Source organism: Aspergillus niger, assembly GCF_000002855.4.
Source record: "Aspergillus niger supercontig An08".
NCBI lineage: Eukaryota > Fungi > Ascomycota > Eurotiomycetes > Eurotiales > Aspergillaceae > Aspergillus > Aspergillus niger.
This window is the reverse complement of record NT_166524.1, coordinates 700,678-723,788: the sequence shown is the minus strand read 5'-3', so window position 1 is coordinate 723,788 and position 23,111 is coordinate 700,678. Positions and strand designations below refer to the sequence as shown.

Below are 23,111 nucleotides of genomic sequence, written 5' to 3'. Positions count from 1 at the left end.
CGATCTGTAACAACTTGACCTATGACCTGCTGGGACTCATCAAACTATAAATGGACAGAATGAAGGAAAGACGGTCGCCTCACTGGGCATACAGACTGTCGAAAAACCGGAGGGTGAGGATTCCAGTGAAACAACCACTGGTTACTCCGTCGTACTGCATTGACATCACTTTGTTTTCCTGGGCGTGACACCCGCGCTCCAAGACCAGAACAGCATTCCACAACATCAGAGAACTAAATCGGGATACCGACCCCTAACCTGGTTGGAAATACTATGCTTGTACTGATTTGGGCTTAGTAGCACACGTCTACAACCCCGGAGAACAAAGGGGTTGGTATCCGGAAAAGAGCTGGGAGGCACCCGATTCATCAGGGTGTTAGCACCAACACCGTCATTGAGAGATATGCTCAGTGTGTACTGTCCTATTATGTTGGCAAGGCCATACACCCTTCCGCACAGACAGTCATGTGAGTATGTGTCCCACATACCATGCAGATGATGCCTTATTAAGCTCTGCGATACATTCCTCTGGTATGCACCAGCCACGCAAGGAGACGAAATGCTGTTCAGGGAGAGAAAATCTTGATGCCTGTACTAAGTACCAGCAGGTGTCCATGTGTGGTTTGTGGGGTACAGAGCATAGAAACAGGTGTGTCAGGTATGGGACGAGCTCATGAACTGCTGATCGGGATCTTGTAGCCCCAGATTTCTAGCTTGCTTCGACCCTTGTTTTGTCGCAGAAGTAGTGAGCAGGGTCAGAAGAACAAGGGAGTATGTCACCCATGCCTTGTGATATATTCCCCTGACGACTGCGACAGACGAATACTTTTTTGACCAGTTCCCCTAAGAGACGGTTACGTACTCGAAACCTCTTAATAACTCCTTGATAGGGCTTTGAACACTGCTGCATGCTCATGTATGATTGACAAGCAAGGCCAACTGCCATATCGGGAGGTGACGATCCTTGATTACAGGTGATTCGAACGAGACTGAATGCCACAGCTTAGCATGACTCTATCACCGAGGTAGGCGATATTCCCAGAGGGACATGATTGAATGAGAAAATTATAAGCCATAATGCAATGAAGAATGAAATGCGATATGACTTCACCATCTTCGGTAATATACAACTGCAAGTGACTACAGTTCTCCTGTCAGTGACTGGCTGTAGCCCCTGCCATCATTATAAATCCTACGGATGTCGAGATACTTTCCTCCTCGAACATTCTTTCTTTCCTCTCTCATCATATTCCAACATAGTACTATTTTAACCACTGTAGGGCTCTGGACACTTATTGCTCGATCAAGCAAGATAGAATTCAATATTTTCAATAAGAATCAAGAAATCAAGAAATTCCAGAGATTATGATCCAATTCATACATCACCATCACTGAGTACCTGGAGCCTAAGGTTTCAATTCCAGGGCTGTATGCACCCTAAAAAGAGCCTCTAACATTCCAATCTAAACTTACAGAATTATCGAATGCAAGAATCCAATCAGCATTACGATGTCCATGGGCATCATTCACATGCAATACTCTACCATTACATCTAGCCTACGCACCCTTCACAGCGACCGAGGTATACAACCTAAGGGAAGGCCGTGGCGAGGGGAAGCACTGCCGGTGCTGAGCTTGTCGGCTTTCCACGCTGACCCCGCCCCCCAACCTGCGGTATATCGAGATAACCGAAGAGAATCTCCGATATTTTGACATATATATAGTAACACGGGAACTACTTTCTTCATGCAATATGAATCAATGATCTCTGACAACATGTCTCATTTCTCTCATTCTACTATGTGGTAGCACTTCAACATATTATGTGGGAAGCGTCTTCAAAGTCTCTTTTCAGACTATCTCAGCAGAGAAAAGATACAAATATGGTGTTTATACCTGATATTAAAAGACGAAGTACGGCATGGCTTGAACACAGAGAGGCTTGTGTATATTGGTGTGTTCGCCCAGTATCATGTATTCGCTAAGACGGCCGATGCGAATATAAGCTCGTTCTGCCTATGCCAGGTTCTGAACAACCCATATAGATATAAAATGCTTTCGAGAAGACAGTCTATGATGGTGTTTTTCTTGAATTTCATAAATTCCACAAGCAAACCCCAAACAAGAAGAGCTAGAAGGCCTTAATAGGGTACTATATCTATTTGTCCAATCCCAGCTCTAAATCCCTCACGAGAAATCAAGCCAGAGCTCTACGAGGCAAGCACATAACTCAACTTCAAGCGGAAATCTCTGCCCTCTCAGTTGCGTGAAATTGTGAGTTAAGAAGATGAGACATTAGGAGATTTCTTCCCTATGATATTGGACACCTTCGGGGATTGTATATGGTCTCAGCTATGTGTCTTGTCACCTTCTAGGTATTCCCTCGTTCTTAGCACATAGATCCTTAGGTTACAACACACTATGCTGAGTACTTGAAACACAGAAAACCATCTGCAAGCACTCACTCAGACATTGCAAGCAGGTTTACCTCGAGTATTGAGCAGGCGGCTCAACATGATGCCACGGAAAACTACATGGCCTGAACACCCAGTCCTTCACGAACAGACGATGGTTTCTTCAAAAGAAAGACCGTTACCAAACTTCTAGAAGACCGAGGTTCTCGTGAGCACAGTAACTCCCGAAACATTACACATAGCCAACCATGAATCTGAAACAGGTACTTTCTCAACTTAACACATAGTACCTGTTTGTGAATACTATCAATCACGCGTGAGGATCCCTCAGTCTTGTTTTTCTGGCGCCTGGCTGTACACAAACGTTTTAGCAATGTGCTAGATGCGTCGATACGATGCTACCAAGTCTAACATTTGCAATAATAATTGCTCTTTATAAAGAAATCCTTGATGGAGATGGCTATCTCTTATCTGCCATGAGATACAACTCGGCCGATTACTAACAACAAATGTCTGGAATATATCCCAGGACATGACCGCCTGTCTTGAAAATGATAAAGGCCCGTAATAACCAGACACTGGCAGCTCTGCACGTATTCAACTGCTGGGCCATAACAGCGACGCCAATATGGAAATGTCTGTTGGACCTCTGCGGGTACCTCGTCCTCCTATACTAAGAGAGGGAGGATGCAGGGGAGACCAATATCCGGCTGGGCTGGTATGGCTGCTTGACAGGGGCCCATTGTTCTTCCTATGATTCCAAATATGACTTGCCACAGACACACCCACGGCAGCAGATCAAAAACAAACGGGTGCTGCTACCTGACCTAGGGTCAACGCACAAATTTGAAAAAGTTAAGTTAAGGAGTCCTTCAAGAAGGGCAGTCCCAGGAAAGAGCAAGACACGAGAGTCTACAGGTGCACCGTTCCTCCCTAATTCGGAGGCATATAGGATTCTTCTCCTAAATCATCTCCTGAATCATCTGTCCTCTATCTTCCTGATTATAAACTTTCATATCTAACAAGAATAAAACATACAGTTCAACCAAAGATGTAAAACATTAGTTCCTCCTCTTTCGCATCATATATGACCCAGCGTTCTTCCCCAGAAGCAGCCGAACGCCTCAGCCCAAGGCGAACGCGGCTGATTGGTAGCATGTCAGGACGAAGAAAATGGGCAATAATTTTACCCCGTCTATGGAGGGTTTTACGTCTTAGGTGGCGACGCGGTACGCGTCAGCCAGGAATGGCTCGTTGATCATAAGGATAAGGGAAAAGAAGAGTTCGTATACAGCACAGTCATTATGGATGCCGGTGCGAGGACTGAAAAGCCGGCAAGCATATACCACATCAACAGCGGAACGTGGACCGGGATTCTGATACCGGACCTTGACTGCCGATATCCGAATCACAACAGCGAATCCCATTCTGTTTGACGTCGCGGCAACGCTCCCTGCGATCATGGCGACGAGAACAGTTGCTGTAGCAAACATGGCTGCGCATGACTTTCGGGCAAACACTCTGGCAGCAAACGCGCCTCTTATGAATACTCTGATTCTTTTCCTGAATCTTCCTGTTCTATCTATTTTACCTGTTTCAATGATTTCTGGCACAGCTCAAGGCGAACGCGGCAACAGGAAAGGTCAAAGCATCGACTGCGAACTGATTATATTAGTCTTCATATAATGTCTAATAAGGTCTAGAATGTATCTTCAGAGCGAAATACCGCATATCAGATTGCTATACCCTTTTTCTGTGCACCACAGCTCCTTAAAAGTTCGGACTCTAACCCAAAAAAAAAAAAAAAAAAAAAAAAAAAAAAAAAATCAAAATAAAGATAAAAATATAAAAGCTGATAAGGCTGACTATATAGACGAGTAGGCGAGTGATGAAAACAAATGCGTAAATCTTCCCTAGTAGCATGAACCCACGGCGGATACTTCACCCAACGCAAACGCTATATACCACCGTGTATTGACATTGACCAACTCGAATATATATCGTTCATTGAATAATACCATTCCTCACAAGGTCCGGAATCAAGACTCCAAGCAACAATAATTTAAGGTCTGACCCTTCTCGTATGTACTTTTCCGCCTCCTTGAACCATATCCCTCCAGATAGAATGAGCTTGAACCTATTATCATAAACATGCTGTTTCAGTCAAGAACCGCTATCTCTGGAACATGGCCATCATTGAAATACTCCTGTGTTTGCTGATAGATGATAATTGCGTTAGGCCTAACCATGTAGAATAGAGATAGCGATTTTCACCGATCTTCTTCTTTTTGATGTCTATATACGACCTCATTAAATGTCAGTCAGGTTTCTTCTCCCATTGTCGGTCTGATCCTCCGCTTCGCAGAAGACACGGGGTAACAGACTTCCAATGGCAAATGTTGACTAGGTTGATTAAGACAGCTGGCTGGAGCACGCCCGATATTTTGTCTTCATATGCGGGTTCATGAGATTGCTTCTTCCCTGTGAAAATATATGCAGAAGTGTAAGATATGGACGATTCACAGGTTCAAGTCTGCTTTCAATTGTTTACGACTCTAGATAATGTATATAACATAGTGAAAGAGTTGGGGAGGGCGTGAGGGTAATGCAGCAGCTTCAGCTTGCTATATACGGGTCTCCTTTCGTTAGGCAGTCACTGAAGAGCTGGGACGTCACCTACAGTTAAATATACTAGTGATTGCGGGAATTTCTACTTCACTTACAATTTTAGTTTGCTGCTTGTCTCATGTATTGATTCATGCACGTGAGTGTCATTGAGATAAAATACTTACTGGTGAAACATTTCTGAGTCACCTCGTCTGCTGAGTGGCCATCGATAATAGTTTGGTCAACTTGGTAATATGTTGTTCTGACCAAAATCCAACTCAACTTTAGTTATCACTATCAAAGTCACATTAATTTTTCCCTGTTTATCTAGACTTCTCTCCTTTGAAAGGCTGTGACTTAAATCGCCAACCATGATTGATACTTACCACAACGCACCGTCTCCATATTGCATCAGCGCAGTACTGATTATTCAGTCACACACTCCCCCTCCTCCGTTTCACAAGGGTGAAATCTTTCAACAAGATAGACCACATCGTTCTCTTTCTCCCCTAGAGCTATGTCTCCAAAACCCCCTTTTGCCAGGATCTGACTGTCACAACTTTGCCAATATTTGTTTGATCAAGGGGCTTCAAACTGGCGCTCATAAAAGGTCCCAGGTTTTTGTTGTAAGATGTGTGGATGACTTTCATTCGTCAGGTCTATCGACAGATCAGGACATGATCGCCAAGTTCTATGACCCTCTCTACCACGACCGTGACGATGGCAATCCTTTCCGGGCAGCTGACTATGATTACTCGCACGAGTGTGCCTCTTATAAGCGTTTGTCAGAACTACAAGGCTCTGCTATTCCCCAGTTCTTCGGCTCCTACACATTCAAAACAGAGATCGATGGGCATCCTCGCCAGGTTCGTTTGATATTGATTGAACGAGTCAATGGTCTGCCCATGAGTCGTCTAGAGCCCAAGAGATTCTCAACAGAGGAGCGCCAGGATATTATGAAACAGATTGTTGAAGCAGAGTCTGCACTTTACGCCAAGGATGTTTTCCATGAAGACTTGTGTCCACGCAATATCTTGATTGAATGGAGTGGGCTGGAAAGAGTAAGGGTCGTCATTATTGACTTCGGAAAGTCTGTTATTGGACGGTCACGCAATCCTTCGAACAGTGAAGAAGAGAGTCAATGGTTTCCTGGCGTCCCAATCAGTCCACTACTTAGATGGAACATCTATTATGGATATCCTAACAGCTTTGAAGATTGGATTGACTGGTCGTGGCAGGAATGGCTTGAGTTTCAGTACAAGGAGACTGAATCCGCGATCACAGATGAGCAACGGCAGATGTGGCCAGTGTATGACTGGATGCTGGAGATTGGACCACCTTCATGATATGGTGGGAGACGGGCATGCAATACATGTTCTGAGCCCATGTTGTGCTGATAGTTATGTGTCTCGGAGAATGTAACAAGACATGTGAATTATCTTTAGAAGTATCGATCTACTGTATTAAATTTCTTTTAAACCAAGAACGCTAACCTTCGGTCCCTGGAGTAGGAGGGACTCATATAAAGAGATTATATTGCACCGCTTGAGAAAGTGTTACTGTTATTTTTGGATGAAAAGACAAAGCGGAATAGCTTGCTTTGATAATAACACCTACAGGGTATTCTACATCTCTATCTAGTATTTAGAACATGTAGTTCGCATCATAGGTGAAGAAATCCTTCTTACCGAACGCGGGTCACAGCAATACTACTGGCATTGCCTATTCTCTACCATCAATGTTACCAGCAACAGCCCTTCGATAGCAGGTCATCATCCCCTCCGATTAAATTGCAGTGAGCCTCGGCGTCTTGGTTTCCATTTCTGGTAGTCCCTCCCGACAAGAAAGTAACCAACCATGAAGATCGCGAATGACTCTTGGAAGTCCACTCCATCCTTTACGTACCAACTAGTATCTACGTAGCACTTTGACCGAGACATGCGGACCCAGCTACGTGACCCTAACCTACGGCCCAGCGACAAGCAAACAGACGGGAACGAGAGAACCAGCAGCCCAAACCTAGCCACCTACCCAATCGAACTTTATTGCTGCGTAGATACAGACTGAAAGAGAAAAAAGCTCTCTTCCAAGCAAGCTGACGACACCCGTGTGACCCGGAGCTTGTCCTTGTGGTGGCTATGCTATGCACATGTAACCATTCGGCTAACGCAGAGCTTAGCATGGGAGAATTGACAAGTCAGGCTGATTGTATGATTTGCTTATCCATACGGAGTAGATACTTACTCCATAGGGGGTTGGGTTTGTAATGGGGTCCAGATAAGTCTTGCAGAGAGAAGATATGATGAGACTGTACACCATTGGGCCGGGCGTCAGGTTCTCGCAAGCTTCCCTAACGGGATCATAACGATGCTGGTGGCACAACGGGCAAACTGGGGAGATGGGATAGGGTAGAATAGGACGGAGAGCTCCGCCCGGAGAATTAGCATAACATGACAATAACAATACACGGGAAAGTGTACTGCATTGCACTGCATTACTCTACAGGATTGAATGATAGAGGCGTGATCTGATGTCACCATGTTTACTTGCTGTGGACGTAAGTGGAAATAGGATGCGCCGGATATGAAGTCAAATCAGTCAAGTCCCAACTACTAGACTAATTAAGAAGGAATATTCTTCTAGACGAGGATAATAAACACATTATTACCTCCGGCTAAGCTAAAGCTAACCTTACTTCCCTGTCGACTGGCTTTAGTATGCAGACTAGACTAGTCAGGTTCCCATACGTGGATTAGATGGATGGGGCCTTTTTTTTGCACCGCCCCCTTCCTGCCAAGTCTTGTTTTCTTCTTTTCCTTCTTCTTCTCCTGGTAAACTAAGTAGACTATTTACTGGTAGAGAAATTAGGTTGGGGGTGGGCTGTTCCACAAGTCTAGACTTGTTGGCGGGCGTCCTCGTCATCTTGCGTCTTGTTGACAGGATATTGATTATCTGTTTTAACATGACCACTTGATAAATTTTATCTGTCCTTTGACATTCATCACACTTTCTCATGTGGTACATGGAATATTCTTTCCCTGGCGAACCCGGCGGTTAGACCTGATGCGTAGCGTGCATTAGCTCGACTAGCCCAAACATTAATGCATCGTCATTAATTTGATGGCTTCTAGTAAGTTACTTAGCGAGTAGACCGATGAGTAGATAGATTGATTGTAGTTTAGATAGATAACTAGTCTAGTTTATCCTTCTGCGCCGCCCAGATACCTACTTTCTTGGTTGATAGATAGTACGTGGTCCGAGTGGAGCCCCTTTCTTGGGGGGCAAGTTAGAATACTTCAAGAGGCAGGTCCAACACCATCACCATCACGATGGATACCCATCTGAGCATCATAAGCCGAGAACGAGAATTACAGCGCGGCAAAGTTCCAGTCTAAGTACCGTTAGTGTTCTGAGGGCCATCTCGTAAACGGCATTGGTAGCATTGTAGGTAGATTTAATAGTCATGCCCGTTGCCTCACTGCTGGGTATCCCGTTCCCCAAATGTTGGAGTAACTCGGGAGAAATTGGCTGGTGATGAGTTAAGGTACGTGGATGGAGCACGTCCTGCTTCGGGTTCCATTCCCCTTAATTCTAGCTCGACCGTTAGTCTGGAGAGCGAGGGATGCACTACCGAGGTGTGGATGTTGTCTCTTCCGTCACCACTTTTCCTTTCCCTCTCCCTTTCCAGTAAGTCGCATACTGTACTAGGACTCCATAGACTCAGAGTCTAGATGTTACACCGGATTATTCTTGCACTGAAAAAGACCTTCTTCCCCAAACAGGTTTCGGGAACACAAAAACAGAAAAAAGGGAGCAGGACAATCATATCAATAAAGGCGGGTAATAATAAAGAGCTTGGAAATAATAAAAAAGAATAAAATGGAATAAAATTCTGAAAGGGGGAAAGGTGGGAAAAAATCAAATCAAAAGACTTTCGATGACGGGGTCGAGAATGAGGCAGTGCAAAGTGAACCGACGAGTTACGTTACAGCTTGGGCGAGTGGGAGCTCTGCAGAGGTCATTAGGCCCGTTGAACAAACCCCCAAGAAACCAAACAACCCCCAGCGCCCTGTTTTGGTGGCAAGGAGGTGGTCTCAATCCGTGGGTATCCCCGTTAGAGATCAGAAAGAAAGAGAAAGATTGAAAGGCGCCCTCCCTTTATGTGAATGGAGGTTTCCTTGAAAGATCGATAATCCAAGTGCCCTGACGAAGCATAACCATCAAACATGGGGTAGATAGTCAGCCATCGGGCAATTGGCAGCTTTTCTTCTGCAAACAAGCAGCTTTCGTTTCCCAAACTTACCACATCACTCGATCTGGACCAACCGGTGGATCCCGGAGTGGGGCATTCAGCCGTGCTGATTGGGTTCTTGCGGGAAAGGTGCAGGGTCTCCCACCGAATCATGCTGTAGTCGGTAAGTAGGTATCTTACCTGACAGTACCATTGCGCCTGCCATTCCTCTTTCTTTACTTCCATGATCTCAATCCCCTCTCCTCTATCAATCATTCTATCCACCCAACATCATGATGTGTCGTTGTTCTGCTTGATTCCTAATTTCTCCCCCTTCCCCATTCATTCTCCCATTTCTCCTCCACTAGACTTTCTCTTGCCCTTTACCCTCTTTGTCTTCGCTTCATTCCGTAATTTACCTCCATTGGTTCTGTGCTCCTTCCGCCGACACAAGTGAGGTTCGGTCGCTGGGTTGTTGGTTTCCCCCCCAATTCCCCTCAACGCAAGACATCTGTCCATTCGCTGGCTTTGGGGTAATACCTCGTCGCTGATAAACCTTTCTAGCACTGGCAGTGCTTTTAATCCGTTTACATTTGCCGGGATTGGTCCCACCATTGGGTCGTGCTTCGATAATTGTCACCTCCGGATGTGCTCCTGATACGACGTTACTACGTGGTGTGGCTCTCCGGTGCTGGCAATCTTGTCAACCTTCATATTCCACCGTTGTCCTTCCCTCCTTTTTCGCCTCACTAGTCGCCTGTTTCCCGTTTTCTCTCGTGCTTCTCCTCCCCCGAAACGCTGTTTAATCGATGTGGACGTTCCTTACTCCCACGGCCATTTCCGCGCATTCGTCTGTTTAATCCGAAGCGGCAGTTCTTAGTGTAGCTAGAACACATGGGATATAATACTCGCGCATTCCTCTCCGGCGTCCGTTATTGAGCTTAATCGGTTGCTACTTGCCTCTGGAATGATACCCACTTCTCTTGCGTCTGGATCCGAGATTTTATGATACGGCGCTGTTCAATTGTTTAGCTCCTCTTGGAGCCGCATTCCTATTGACGTCTAGTATCCTAGTCCTTACCAACCGGTTGCTATCGTTCAAAAGCCCCACTCATCTCCGGTTGTTTCACCCCTTGGAAATATCATGTCGGATTCCAGATCGGATGGTCATGATGCTAGGCAGTCAGGGACGACTCCCCTGCGACGGGAGCGGGCCCCAACCATCACCATCGATACGTCGGCTGTAACGTCCCCAACCGACCACCAAGAACCTCCACAGCAGATACTTCCTACCCCGTCCCATCCCTCTTTGCAAGTGTCTACCGAAAATGTTGATGCGCATGATATGAGCGCGCTCCTGAGCAGTGGGGGTGTCTCGCCGTCGTCAGTCCGCTCATTTGCGTCGTCTGAGAACCGGGACTACGAGAGTCGTCCTACATCTCCGCACAATATCTCGTCTCCCGCCTCGAAAATGACTGAGAACATGTCGAATTCGAATTACCTGGCTGTCCCCGGCACTAGGTCTCGCGGCAACTCGTTGGAATCTGAGGACTCGAATAATTCGTCGACCAGCTCGTACGGAGGAGATACATATGTTCCCACAGCATCCCACGGCTCGCGCACCGATTTGACGCAGAACACGATAATCTCCGATGAGGATGCCCTTAAGCCGGATCCGGGGCGAGAGGCCGAGTTTGAGGTGGAAGACAACAAATTTGCATTCGCGCCTGGCCATTTGAACAAGCTGTTGAACCCTAAGAGCTTGGGGGCATTCCATGCTTTGGGTGGGTTGCGTGGAATCGAAAAAGGACTTCGAACCGACACGCGCAGTGGCTTGAGTTTGGATGAGGGAGACCTGGATGGTACTGTAAGCTTCGAGGATGCAACCAACACGCAAACGTCCGAATCGCTGCCAAAGACCGCTTCCTCAACGCCACCGAGCCCTCCCAGAACCGACACGGGCTCGTCGAAACATGTCGAAAATGCCTTTGGGGATCGAAGCCGCGTCTATGGGAGGAACAAGCTTCCTGAAAGGAAGGCTAAGAGTTTCCTGGAGCTGGCTTGGATTGCCTACAACGACAAGGTTCTGATTCTGCTTACGATAGCTGCGATCATATCTCTCGCCCTTGGAATCTATCAGTCTGTGACGGCAACCGGAAAGGAAGCACGCGTGCAATGGGTAGAAGGCGTGGCTATCATTGTCGCCATTCTAATCGTGGTCGTTGTGGGTGCTGCTAATGACTGGCAAAAGGAACGCCAATTCGTCAAGTTGAATAAGAAGAAAGATGATCGACTTGTGAAAGTAGTCCGTTCCGGGAAAACTGCAGAGATCTCTATTCACGACATTCTCGTGGGTGACGTTATGCATCTTGAACCCGGTGATCTCATTCCAGTTGACGGTATCTTTATTACTGGCCACAATGTCAAATGCGACGAATCCTCTGCGACCGGCGAGTCGGACGTCTTACGCAAGACCCCTGCTCACGATGTCTATCGGGCAATCGAGCAACACGAAAACATCTCGAAGCAGGACCCATTCATTGTGTCCGGTGCCAAAGTTTCTGAAGGTGTAGGGACGTTCTTGGTCACAGCAGTCGGTGTTAATTCAACATACGGGAAGACCATGATGTCTCTTCAAGATGAAGGGCAGACGACCCCGCTGCAATCGAAGCTGAACGTACTCGCAGAGTACATTGCGAAGCTCGGTCTTGCTTCTGGATTACTCCTGTTCGTCGTGCTTTTCATCAAGTTCCTTGCTCAGTTGAAAGATATGGGCGGCGCATCCGAGAAAGGACAAGCTTTCCTACAGATCTTCATTGTTGCTGTGACCGTCATTGTTGTCGCTGTCCCAGAAGGTCTTCCTCTGGCTGTCACCCTGGCGCTCGCCTTTGCAACGACCCGGATGCTCAAGGACAATAACCTCGTACGGCTGCTAAGAGCCTGTGAAACTATGGGAAATGCCACGACTATCTGCTCCGACAAAACAGGTACCCTGACGGAGAACAAAATGACTGCCGTCGCAGCTACTCTGGGAAAGAATCTAAGATTTGGAGACAAATCCACGGAAACCTCCAGTCGTCCAGATGGCGACCGGGGTCGTGATCCTGCGACTACTCTTTCTCCCTCCGAGTTCGCATCCAGCCTTTCCGCTCCGGCCAAAGACCTTTTGATCAAGTCGATTGTATTGAACTCCACGGCATTCGAAGGGGAGCAAGACGGTGTAATGACTTTTATCGGATCGAAGACGGAGACTGCTCTCCTGGGATTCGCGCGTACATATCTCGGCCTAGGGTCGCTTAGCGAGGCGCGGGACAATGCAAATCTTGCCCAGATGGTGCCATTCGACTCAGGACGCAAGTGTATGGCAGTGGTCGTCAAGATGGAAAATGGTAAATACAGAATGCTGGTCAAAGGTGCATCCGAGATCCTGGTGGCGAGATCCACTCGAATTGTTCACAACGCTACGCAGGACTTGGCAGAAGGGCCTATGTCGGATCAGGACCGGTCTAACCTGGACAATTTGATCAACCGTTATGCATCTCGTTCGTTGCGAACTATTGGTCTGGTGTACCGGGACTTCGATCAATGGCCACCCCGCGGAGCACCCACGCAGGAGGAGGACCGTTCGCTCGCTGTTTTCGATGCAGTTTTCAAGGATATGATCTTGCTAGGCGTCTTCGGTATCCAAGATCCCTTGCGACCGGGTGTGACCGAGTCTGTCCACCAGTGTCAGCGCGCAGGTGTCTTTGTGCGTATGGTGACTGGCGATAACATCATGACTGCTAAAGCTATCGCCCAAGAATGTGGCATCTTCACCCCTGGAGGTATTGCCATTGAGGGCCCCAAGTTCCGTCAGCTGAGCAGCCGCCAAATGACGCAGATCATCCCGCGGCTACAGGTTTTGGCCAGGTCAAGCCCCGACGACAAGAAGATCCTGGTTAATCAACTCAAAAAGCTGGGTGAAACGGTGGCTGTGACAGGCGACGGTACAAATGATGCACAAGCTCTCAAGACGGCCGATGTTGGCTTTTCCATGGGAATCTCTGGCACTGAAGTTGCTAAAGAAGCATCCGATATCATCCTCATGGACGACAACTTCACCTCGATTATTAAGGCTATGGCTTGGGGTAGGACAGTCAACGATGCTGTCAAGAAATTCCTTCAGGTATGGCTTCCTTATATGTTCCTGTGTTTCGCAAGCAAAACTAACCGAGCTGTAGTTCCAACTTACTGTCAACGTTACTGCCGTGGTCCTCACTTTCGTTTCCGCAGTAGCAAGTGGAGATGAGGAATCTGTCCTGACAGCAGTTCAGCTTCTTTGGGTCAACCTTATCATGGACACCTTTGCGGCCCTTGCCTTGGCTACGGATCCTCCCTCGCCTCATGTTCTCGACCGTCGACCTGACCCTAAATCGGCGCCCCTGATCAATCTGACTATGTGGAAGATGATTATCGGACAAAGCATCTACCAGTTAGTCGTCACGCTGGTTCTGAACTTCGCAGGGAAATCGATCTTTCACTACAAAACGGCAGACGACCTCGATCGGCTTGAGACCATGGTGTTCAATACGTTTGTGTGGATGCAGATCTTCAACCAGTGGAATTGTCGCAGACTCGATAACAACTTCAATATCTTTGAGGGCATGTGGCGAAACTTCTGGTTCATGGGGATTCAGTTGATCATCATTGGAGGTCAAATTCTCATCATCTTCGTTGGTGGACAGGCTTTCTCTGTCAAGCGACTCGATGGAGCTCAGTGGGGTGTTTCACTGGTTCTGGGCGTGATCTCTCTGCCGGTAGGCGTGATCATTCGTTTGATACCTGATGAGTTTATTAGCAGACTCATTCCTCGGTTCTGGCAGCGCAAGAAGGGCCCCGAACTTCTGGTGTCCGACGAGGACCGGCGGTTTGAGTGGAACCCTGCGCTCGAGGAGATCCGTGATCAGTTGAAGTTCCTCAAGACGGTCCGCGGAGGTCGGCTGAGGCACCTCAAGCACAAGTTGCAACATCCAGAAGAACTCCTCCCAAGATCACGAAGCGGGTCACGGTCCAGAGAAAACTCGATTCCCGGTACTCCTGTTGGCGAACACAGCGACAGTACCCCGACGCAGCCACCGACTCCTGATTCGCGGTCTAGACGTCGCACTCGGTCCCGCTCGAATTCAGCATTCGGGCCTGCTGCTGCTATGGCCGGTGTGGTTGCGGGTAGTATTGCAGGCTGGTCTCCAATCGAGCGGGCACCAGGCGACGGAGAAGCTTTCAAGGTTCAGACGGACAGCCCTCATGGGGGTCTGGATAAGCAGAAGGGCATTGAAATCCACCCCGATACTGCCGCTGATGACCGTATTCTGGGCGATTACCAGACCACTTCAAAGACTCCTCCCAGCCAAAACCCAGGGCTCCTCCCGTTCTTTGAATACGCACCGCCTGAGCGTGCTCCCTCCCATCGGAGCCAGAGATCCACTTCTCGCTTGTCGCGATCCAGCCAAAGCCAGGCGTGAAAGCAAACCATCCTCTTCCCAACTGACTCCCGCCTTGTATACTTACCACCTGCTCTCTCCTAGTTCACTCTATTCGTCTTTGCTTGTGATTTAAGTTCTTTCATGCTAGATGTTACTGCGCTTTGTGATGTTACTTGCTGATTCGTTGCTTTTCTGGGACTCAATTAGCCTTGTGCGGAATACTGTGTTTCTAATATCCTGGGGTGGGGTTGGCGTACGTGATTCAAAAGGTGTATTCGTTCGCGGTTGCTTGCTTTCTAGACACTTCTCGCATAGGGATACGGACCTGGTCAAAAGGGGTCGGTTGCTTGCTTTGCTTTATCCATTAGTTTCTCTCTCTCTGTACATAGCACTTCTTGCCTCGCCTGGTGGTAGATTCAGGTTGAGCTAAAATACAGTCATCTCGAACTGGAATTACTATTCTCTCTCTCCTTAAGTAGATTGTTCATTGCCATTATTCAGAGCCGATACCACACGCCACCATACCTATGTAGCCCCAAAATTTACCCGTTGCGAAAATCTATAGTAGAAATCATAGATTATCACTCCTATGTGCCTGTTGATGTTATACTCATACTAGTACCGATAGATACTACGTACTTATAGGTAGACATTCTCAGAGGGCCGCGTGGCTGATCACTTCATTGTTGAATTACTCTCAGAGCTCATCCAAAGTCAGCTAGCTCCGACAGGGGTCTGCATCAGCTTGCTCAGTAAGGTCTTCCAATTTCACAGACATCAGCGTTTGTCACAATTCCTTCGGTGAAACGGTAGAGTTTTCAGGCGAAGTCGTAGTCGATGGAAGTATTCGCCGCGACCACAACAGCCGCTGAGCTTCCGTGATCACAGCCTCAGTATCCTTCCATTCCATCTCAAGCCAGTCCTGCCACTGCCAATCAATCCAGTCCTCGAATTTCTCATGGCGGCCATAAGAAACACGCCACCTGAGCAACGGACTGATATAAACACCAGGAAACCACTGATCCTCATACTCTTTATCCCAGGGCCGCCAAGTCCTTCCAATAGTCGAAAGCCCCTGATCAATAATGACGACTCTCACTCCTCCCCCTTCTTTCACCTCACTAGGTTCAATTACTATATTCCGTTGGTGGAAATCACGAAGAAGAATATCTTTCGCGTAAAGTGCTGACTCCGCGTCAACTATCTGCCTTAGGATTGACTGGCGCTGCTGCCTTGTAAACGTTCCCGGGATTAACTGAGACATCGGCATGCCGTTGATGTATTCGATCAAGATCAGACGCACTAGCCGAGTAGTCTGTTCACCGGGTCTTGTTATCCTCAAGGTGTAAGAGCCGAAGAAGCGAGGGATGGATGTGCCTTGGATTTCGGAACAACGGGTGTAAATTGCGCTTTCGTGGGAGTATTCGTAGTCGGCTTCTACGAAGGGGTTGTCACTGAGGTATTCAATTTCGTAGTAGGTTGGGTCGTAGAATTTGGCAACGATGGTGTGATTTGTTGGTAATCCTAAGGGATTGTTGGAATCGGTACATCTGACTGCGTAGACTTGGGATCTTTTGCCTTGGCCAGTTTGGATCGCTTCGGTTAATTGGATGTTTAGGAATCTGGAACCGTCTGTACCTGGTAGAGGTGGGTAGTTGGGCCATATCTCGGCGAGTGATGGCAATTGATCGTACTTGCCCCGTGGGAGTCGGTTCTCCTCTCGGCTGAATACGCTTTTGTCCAGCGGAGGAGGGGGTGTGTGGGACTGGATGGTTAGGGTGGCGTGGATGAAGTAGGGGTATGTTTTGCAGTGATGGTCTTTCATATTGGAAGGCAGGGGAGAGGGTTGGGATATTCAGATGGTGATTATGATGATGGTAGGTTACTAATGCTAGTAGCCAGTGCTGGTGAAGAGGGTAGTCTAAGTGATCAGCTATATACTACTGCAAGATATTGGGAGTTCATTTCTGCAATTTGTAGGCAGACCAGGCAGATAAACCCCTTGCCGGAGTTCATTAGCTAGAATGCCGAGCTGAATCTGTCAAGAGGAGATGACCGATTCATCCGCTGGCTTGAATGTGGAAAGCCATTCCAAAGCGGGTTGTACCATGCATGAGGTATTGCATAGTCTAAGGCAGCAATGTCACACCTGGGACAGCCGCTGCCTGGATTGCGCAGGGGTGCTTGAAGAAAACAATCATAAACTATACTAAACAATTGGCTTTGGTTTATGGAAAGCATGCTTGCAATAGTAGTTGCCTGCTTGATGAGTAACAGTCTCCTGCACTGTATGCTTCCTGACGTGATGTATTCATTTTAATTTATCAGATAGCAATCCAACTACGGGTGACCCTCTACTTTGCCGAAGAAAGATCAGAGGATAGTACTTCTCATTCAATTTTGGCTGCCCTCAAGCTGAGAAGACGCAGTTCGCAACGTTGAACATGAAATTCATCTGATATTGAGTAGGTCACCCAAATAAGAAGCTATGGCCACAACGATGATGTAAAGCTCGAGATCGTGATGACAAGCTTGCACCGGAGGGGATCAACCAGCCCCAGGATCCTTTTCGGCACAGGAAGCCACCACTCCTCCACGCCCTGTTGACGTGACATGCTCAAGGCATATTCCATGGGCCAGGGCAAATTTCAAGGCTTGTCCTTTCTCATATTAGGTAATTCACGACTCCAGTAGGCTCTGTGTATAGGGCCCCTTAGCTTGCTGAGGCACCACTCATCAAACCTCTCAGAGAATATATACCCAGATCTTGCAAGCGACTGGCTTGGTACGCGGTCAGCCACTACCATTACCAGGTCCGGTTCGACATCGTAGCATCCGAGCACTCGAGGCACAAAAATTCCAACATCATGGACCTACTGCATCATTGCAGCATCTGAGCGTCGATTGGCCAGTACGTGCCTAATATTCAAGGGAGGGATCTTCAAATGAAATCTATACGGTCATGGTAGAACGGCTTAGGGGATCAAAAGTGGTGAAATGTATAGACCTTATATAGAACACCCTTTGACGATTAATCGAGTCTTCCAAAGGGGTTGAAAAGGATCCTTCCTTTCCACTGGGACGCAGTCTGTGCGACAGTATCATTTATTTCGTGGCTCTCACTACTACCTGCATCTCACAAGGAAATTCCACAACATCATTAAGCAATCAAGCTCGTGCGAGGACGGAAGATAGTTCATGAAATGTTCAAGATTTTATTTTCCGATGTGCTTGTTAATAATACAATATAGTCTATAGGAGGTCTCTCACTTTTGTTGACTGTTCGCCGTCATACTAGAATACCCAGCGGGCTTCTTCTCTGCTTTGACGGCGTGATGTATTTAGATGCTCTTAGAGTCATGGTAGGATGAATTGGCTTCATCATACATCTTCTATAGATTATTTATAACTAACTATTCCCGCTATTGAGGTAAGCTACTGCTTCCCGCGGAGATGGCCTATCGCCATGTGACTTTCCCGCTTATCGCGGGATTCTCCGCAGCGGCGATGGAGAAGTACTTCTACTGGTACTACTGCCCTTGCTTTTTCTTTTGTCTTCCTCATCTCAATTTCCTTCTTCTCTCGCAGCAATTGCTCATCATGTCTGCTGTACGTCCCGTGAGAAAAGGTCTTCACCTTTTGGGCTCGAGCTCGCTCGCCCGCCCCGCCTCTGTCGCTGTCAATGGCGCATCTCTGCTCCCGCGGCAGCTGGCAGCTTCTCCGCGCGCTCTCCGCCCCGCGGCCAGCTCCATTCCTGCTGCTCGTCCACTTCCCCGGGTGACTTCGCTGTCTGCTCAAGGAGGTGTCCGATATGCCTCGTCTGTAGCTCCTTCAGGTCCAGTGAAGAAGACTCAGCTGTATGACCTTCACTTGGCCCGGGGTGCCAAAATGGTCCCCTTTGCGGGGTTCTCCATGCCCCTGCAGTATTCCGACCTCAGTCATGTTGAGAGCCACAAGTGGACTCGGGAAAAGGCCAGTCTTTTCGACGTGAGCCATATGTGCGTATACCTCTCTTCGTGAAGTGCCCAGAGTCTCGTTAATTGACCATCTACAGGGTTCAACATCAGCTCAGCGGTCCCGGCGCTCTCGACCTCCTCATGAAGGTCACCCCCTCATCCCTCGACAAGCTCAAGCATAACCAATCCACTCTCTCTTGTCTCCTGGAGGATGGAACTGGCGGCATTATCGATGACACCGTCATCACTCGTCGTACCGATGACACCTTCTACTTCGTGACCAACGCCGGTCGTCGCACCGAGGACCTGGCCTTCCTGCAAGCCGAAATCGACACCTACAAGCAAGCCCACGGGCCCGACAGCCTGAAGTGGGAGATCCTCGAGGACCGCGCCCTAGTCGCTCTCCAAGGTCCTAAGGCTGCCTCCGTCCTCCAATCCCTCGTCACCCCCGACGGTGCCAACTCAGATCTCTCCACCCTCTACTTCGGTAACTGCCGAGAGCTGCACCTCACCTTCCCCGACGGCACCACCACCCCGCAGCCCCTTCTCGTCTCCCGAACCGGCTACACCGGCGAAGATGGCTTTGAGATCTCCATCCCCACTGCCAGCGACGCCACCCTACCTGTCCGCGTTACCGAGCTCTTCCTCTCCAACCCCGACGAAGTCCGTCTCGCCGGTCTCGCCGCGCGCGACTCCCTCCGTCTCGAAGCCGGAATGTGTCTCTATGGAAGCGACATTTCCACCTCTCAAACTCCTCCCGGCGCCTCCCTGACCTGGCTCGTAGGCAAGGAGCGTCGTGACCCTGCCACCGCCAACTTCAACGGCGCCTCCACCATCCTCCCCCAGGTTGCCTCCCCCAAGACCCTCTCCCAGCGCCGTGTCGGATTCACCGTTGAGAAGGGCTCCCCTGCCCGTGAGGGCGCCATCATTGTCGATCTGAACGATGAGTCCCGCACCCAGATCGGTGTCATTACCTCTGGCCTTCCTAGCCCTACCCTGGGCGGCACTAACATTGCCATGGGCTACATCAAGAACGGCCTGCATAAGAAGGGCACCGAGGTTGGCGTCTTGGTGAGGAACAAGCTCCGCAAGGCTACGGTTACGGGTATGCCTTGGGTTGAGAGCAAGTTCTATCGTCCCAAGGCTTAGGCTTAGTCTATCTTTTGGTCGATATTTCTTGGCTTGGATGTGGATGGATGGGGCAATAGGAGTGGGTGTTTGGCTTGGTTTCAACAATAGGTTCCCCTGATGACGATTCTTGATGTTTGATGTTTGACGTCATTGTTTGTACATAGATTCTGATGATTCATCTTTTTTCAACTTTTTTCTTTGGTTCCTTTTGGGACCAGCAATGGGTTCAACCCTGTCGTCATGGCTGCTTCGTTTATCAGCAAAGGCCAGAATGTGTCCGATGGTACAAGCATGGTTAATGATATCTGGTACATTCATAAAAAAGTTCCAATATTCCCGATTAGGTACTGTGCAACACGTTATTCTGTCTTGCTTCTTCTAGGTAGCAGGACGTTATGTACGTATGAATAGTGATGCAAAACACGAAGTTTCCCATTTTATCTACATGTATTGTAGATTATGGACTTAAACCTCAGGTAAATAAAAAAAGAAAAGAAAAAATGTACTCAATGAATAACCCCCGTTCCAATCCCTGTAAAGTTACCTCAGTCACACAAAACCCGCCTATACGCAACACCACAATCAACCACTCACCCTTCCCTCAAACATCCACCGAGTACATCTGACTCGTCGACAACGAAGGAGGCAGATCCCCTGCCGCAGTCCCCCAATCACTTTCATTCCTGCCCAACACAAGCACAAGCTCCTGACCCTCCGTGAAGAATTCATGCCCCACATAACTCTTCGTATACGGCTGACCATTCAGCGTCGCCGACTGAATATAGATGTTCTGGTAAGTAGAGTCGAAGTTGGTTGTCTTCACAGTGGCTGTCTTCCCCGTCAATGGGGAGGTGATCTGGACGGATTCGAAGAATGGCGCTGTTATAAGGTAGACGTTTTGACCGGGGTTCGGAAACAGGCCCATCATGGTCATCGCGACGAAGGAGCCCATGGCTCCGGAGTCGTCGTTGCCGGGGAGGCCCGTGGGCGTTGGGTTGAAGTATCGTGGGATGTAGTAGTGGGCGCGGGCAGTGGATTTGCCAGGCCGGCTGGCGTAGTGGTACTGGAAGACGGTGAGGAAGGCGGGTTCGTTGCCAATGTAGGTGATGCCTTGGTCGTGGAGGTAGTCAAGGCGTCGGACGAATTGGGCTGGGCCGCCTAGGAGGGTCACGAGGGTGGCCATGTCGTGAGGGACGAAGCTGGGGGTGGTTAATTGGTAGTTTGGTACTATCAGAGGGTTGGATGATTGGGGGCATACAATTGGTATTCCCAGATGCTGGACTCGAAGGTCTCTGCTCCGTTGTTTTGTAATGAGCAGGATCGTCCGCTTGTGTCGATGTTGGAGCATGTTAATGGGTCCTGGGAGTGTAACTATTAGTTGTTTTGTTTGAATCTAAGAGACAAGATGGGGTGACGGACTTGAGATCCCCATGTTCCGTTGAGATACTTGGGCTGGAAAAAGCCCTGGAATCCCGTGTCGGTGCCGTTGAGAAACGAGGTTTGGTCAGCTCGGAAGAGGTTCTGCCAGTACTGCGATGTTCCCTCGTACTTTTCGGCATCGCCGGTTTTGTTCATGGCCCGAGCCATTTGAGCAATTGTGAAGTCATTGTAAGAGTATTCCAGTGTGCGCGATATGCTGCGAGTCAGGGTACCAAAGCCGATGTAATCGAAATCCTCCACGGGGATGTAGTTCAACGCCTTCCAGCTCATCAGCCCGCCGCGTCCCTCATTTGACCAATCGAATGGTTCCTCCTCAGCGTCTTTCACTACAGCCGCATAGCCTGCATCCCAGTCGATGCCGTCTGAGATGCCTTTGGCGTATGCGTCAGCCAGAATGACGTCGGCGTTCGAGCCACCCTGCGTGTAACCTAAGAGGGTTAGTCTCAGATATTCTCGGACAGGCAGGATACATACCTTTGCAAAGCGACATACGGCAATCTGGAAGCCATCCCAGATGCCGCTGCGTATCAATTAGTGAGCGAATAATGCGAGTCAGTGATGCAGGATCGAAGATGGTTAGAAACGGCATCTGGGACCGGAACGAGTCCCACAGGCTGCAGAGGTCAGTGAAAGGAACGATTTATTCTGGAGTCACTGCATACCAGTAGAATGAGTCAAAGTAGGGCTCTGAGCTGTCCCACAACGGGTTCTCTCCTGTATAGTCTTGCGGGTTGACCATAGTCCGGTAGATCCCGCTGTAGAAGTTGGTAAGCATGCTTGAGTTGATGCCATTTCGCGACACACGGATCGGAGCCATCTTCTGCGTCCACATGTTTACAGCTGCAGATTGAGTCTTGTTGAAGTCGAAGTCCGGAATTTCAGCTTCTGCATTTTGGCATGCTTGGTCGCTACTGATGAAGCTCAATCCCACCCGAGCATGGACCACATTGTCCGCGGAAGAATTGAATCGGATAAAGGCACCACCCTGAGAACCGTCAATAGGCCATACATGCTAAGTGGGACACAGGTTGCGAACCGGAAGCGGATATCCATTGATACTTCGTGATATGGTAAGGTTTTTGACATCTACGCTGGCCCGCGCATCAACAAAGATGCCATTATCTCGGATATCACCCGCACCATGATAGTCGGCGCAAAAATATGGCACATAAGAGCCGCTCCCAAAGCTGGGAAGAAAGCGTGCATGGCCGGTCATGCGCCCTGTTGTTGGGTCTACGGAAATAGTGCCATTATCCTGGCGTGTATCCGACAGGTCAGACAGATCTAAGAGGATCAGAGGGCTCGACGGCTTGTCGACCGGAAATTGAAAGCGGAATAGAGCAGTATGATGGGCAGTTGTCATGTCCACCTGGATACCAGAGCTCATGTTTAGCCCAAAGTACCCCGGACTGGACTTGACCGAGCTGGAGTTGTAGGAGGTCTTCCGCTCCTTCTTGGGATAGGCGCAGCCATTGACATCGTCGTCTTTGCAGTTCACGTAGGGGAAAAGAGGGAAAACGCCCAAAGAGGGTTGCCCACCAGTCCCCGAATCATGCATACTGGAGAATCCGGTAATACTACTGCCATCGTAGGCGAAACCTCCCTGATTATTGTCCGAGTCCGTATCGGCGACAGCCTTGGCCATGCCGTATGGGATCGTTGCGCCCGCGAAGACATTGCCTGGAACCCGACAGTGAGAATAGCGCGCCAATTGTAGCTGAACTATCTAGTGCATACCTCCATTAGCGCTTCCGATGAGGGGATTGATGTATTGTAGAACATCATAGTCGTCGACCGACCCGGAAGAGTTGGCGCAACCTGCAATGCAGGGGAAGGCTACGGACAGAACCAAATGCCTCCAATTAATCAT

The 23,111-nt window shown here is 48.7% G+C and overlaps 9 protein-coding genes across 9 annotated transcripts; 3 read left to right on the top strand and 6 right to left on the bottom strand.

Moving 5' to 3' along the window:
• Window positions 1–79: 79 nt before the first annotated feature.
• Window positions 80–946, bottom strand: An08g03140 (hypothetical protein; the record flags this gene model as incomplete). Its single annotated transcript, XM_059748933.1, has 4 exons — window positions 80–178; window positions 259–448; window positions 489–589; window positions 725–946. 4 exons carry the CDS (start codon window positions 944–946, stop codon window positions 80–82), a joined length of 612 nt encoding a protein of 203 aa, XP_059603952.1.
• Window positions 947–3,628: 2,682 nt separating this feature from the next.
• On the bottom strand, window positions 3,629–4,663 carry An08g03130 (hypothetical protein; the record flags this gene model as incomplete). The annotated part of the gene is made up of 4 exons (XM_059748932.1): window positions 3,629–4,029; window positions 4,141–4,197; window positions 4,433–4,514; window positions 4,586–4,663. 4 exons carry the CDS (start codon window positions 4,661–4,663, stop codon window positions 3,629–3,631), a joined length of 618 nt encoding a protein of 205 aa, XP_059603951.1.
• Window positions 4,664–5,392: 729 nt separating this feature from the next.
• Window positions 5,393–6,367, top strand: An08g03120 (uncharacterized protein; the record flags this gene model as incomplete). The annotated part of the gene is made up of 1 exon (XM_001392392.3): window positions 5,393–6,367. One exon carries the CDS (start codon window positions 5,393–5,395, stop codon window positions 6,365–6,367), a length of 975 nt encoding a protein of 324 aa, XP_001392429.3.
• A 395-nt stretch (window positions 6,368–6,762) lies between these two features.
• An08g03110 (hypothetical protein) lies at window positions 6,763–7,683 on the bottom strand (the record flags this gene model as incomplete). Its single annotated transcript, XM_059748931.1, has 5 exons — window positions 6,763–6,916; window positions 6,991–7,040; window positions 7,127–7,162; window positions 7,266–7,510; window positions 7,680–7,683. The coding sequence occupies 5 exons, from the start codon at window positions 7,681–7,683 to the stop codon at window positions 6,763–6,765; spliced, it is 489 nt and encodes a 162-aa protein (XP_059603950.1).
• An 813-nt stretch (window positions 7,684–8,496) lies between these two features.
• An08g03100 (hypothetical protein) lies at window positions 8,497–9,867 on the bottom strand (the record flags this gene model as incomplete). The annotated part of the gene is made up of 3 exons (XM_059748930.1): window positions 8,497–8,748; window positions 9,325–9,510; window positions 9,640–9,867. 3 exons carry the CDS (start codon window positions 9,865–9,867, stop codon window positions 8,497–8,499), a joined length of 666 nt encoding a protein of 221 aa, XP_059603949.1.
• Window positions 9,868–10,396: 529 nt separating this feature from the next.
• Window positions 10,397–14,753, top strand: An08g03090 (uncharacterized protein; the record flags this gene model as incomplete). The annotated part of the gene is made up of 2 exons (XM_059748929.1): window positions 10,397–13,417; window positions 13,473–14,753. The coding sequence occupies 2 exons, from the start codon at window positions 10,397–10,399 to the stop codon at window positions 14,751–14,753; spliced, it is 4,302 nt and encodes a 1,433-aa protein (XP_059603948.1).
• Window positions 14,754–15,501: 748 nt separating this feature from the next.
• An08g03080 (uncharacterized protein) lies at window positions 15,502–16,539 on the bottom strand (the record flags this gene model as incomplete). Its single annotated transcript, XM_001392388.1, has 1 exon — window positions 15,502–16,539. One exon carries the CDS (start codon window positions 16,537–16,539, stop codon window positions 15,502–15,504), a length of 1,038 nt encoding a protein of 345 aa, XP_001392425.1.
• A 1,775-nt stretch (window positions 16,540–18,314) lies between these two features.
• Window positions 18,315–19,819, top strand: An08g03070 (uncharacterized protein; the record flags this gene model as incomplete). The annotated part of the gene is made up of 2 exons (XM_001392387.3): window positions 18,315–18,712; window positions 18,769–19,819. The coding sequence occupies 2 exons, from the start codon at window positions 18,315–18,317 to the stop codon at window positions 19,817–19,819; spliced, it is 1,449 nt and encodes a 482-aa protein (XP_001392424.1).
• A 583-nt stretch (window positions 19,820–20,402) lies between these two features.
• An08g03060 (uncharacterized protein) lies at window positions 20,403–23,111 on the bottom strand (the record flags this gene model as incomplete). Its single annotated transcript, XM_059748928.1, has 7 exons — window positions 20,403–21,000; window positions 21,060–21,172; window positions 21,221–21,669; window positions 21,716–21,855; window positions 21,904–22,226; window positions 22,278–22,921; window positions 22,979–23,111. The coding sequence occupies 7 exons, from the start codon at window positions 23,109–23,111 to the stop codon at window positions 20,403–20,405; spliced, it is 2,400 nt and encodes a 799-aa protein (XP_059603947.1).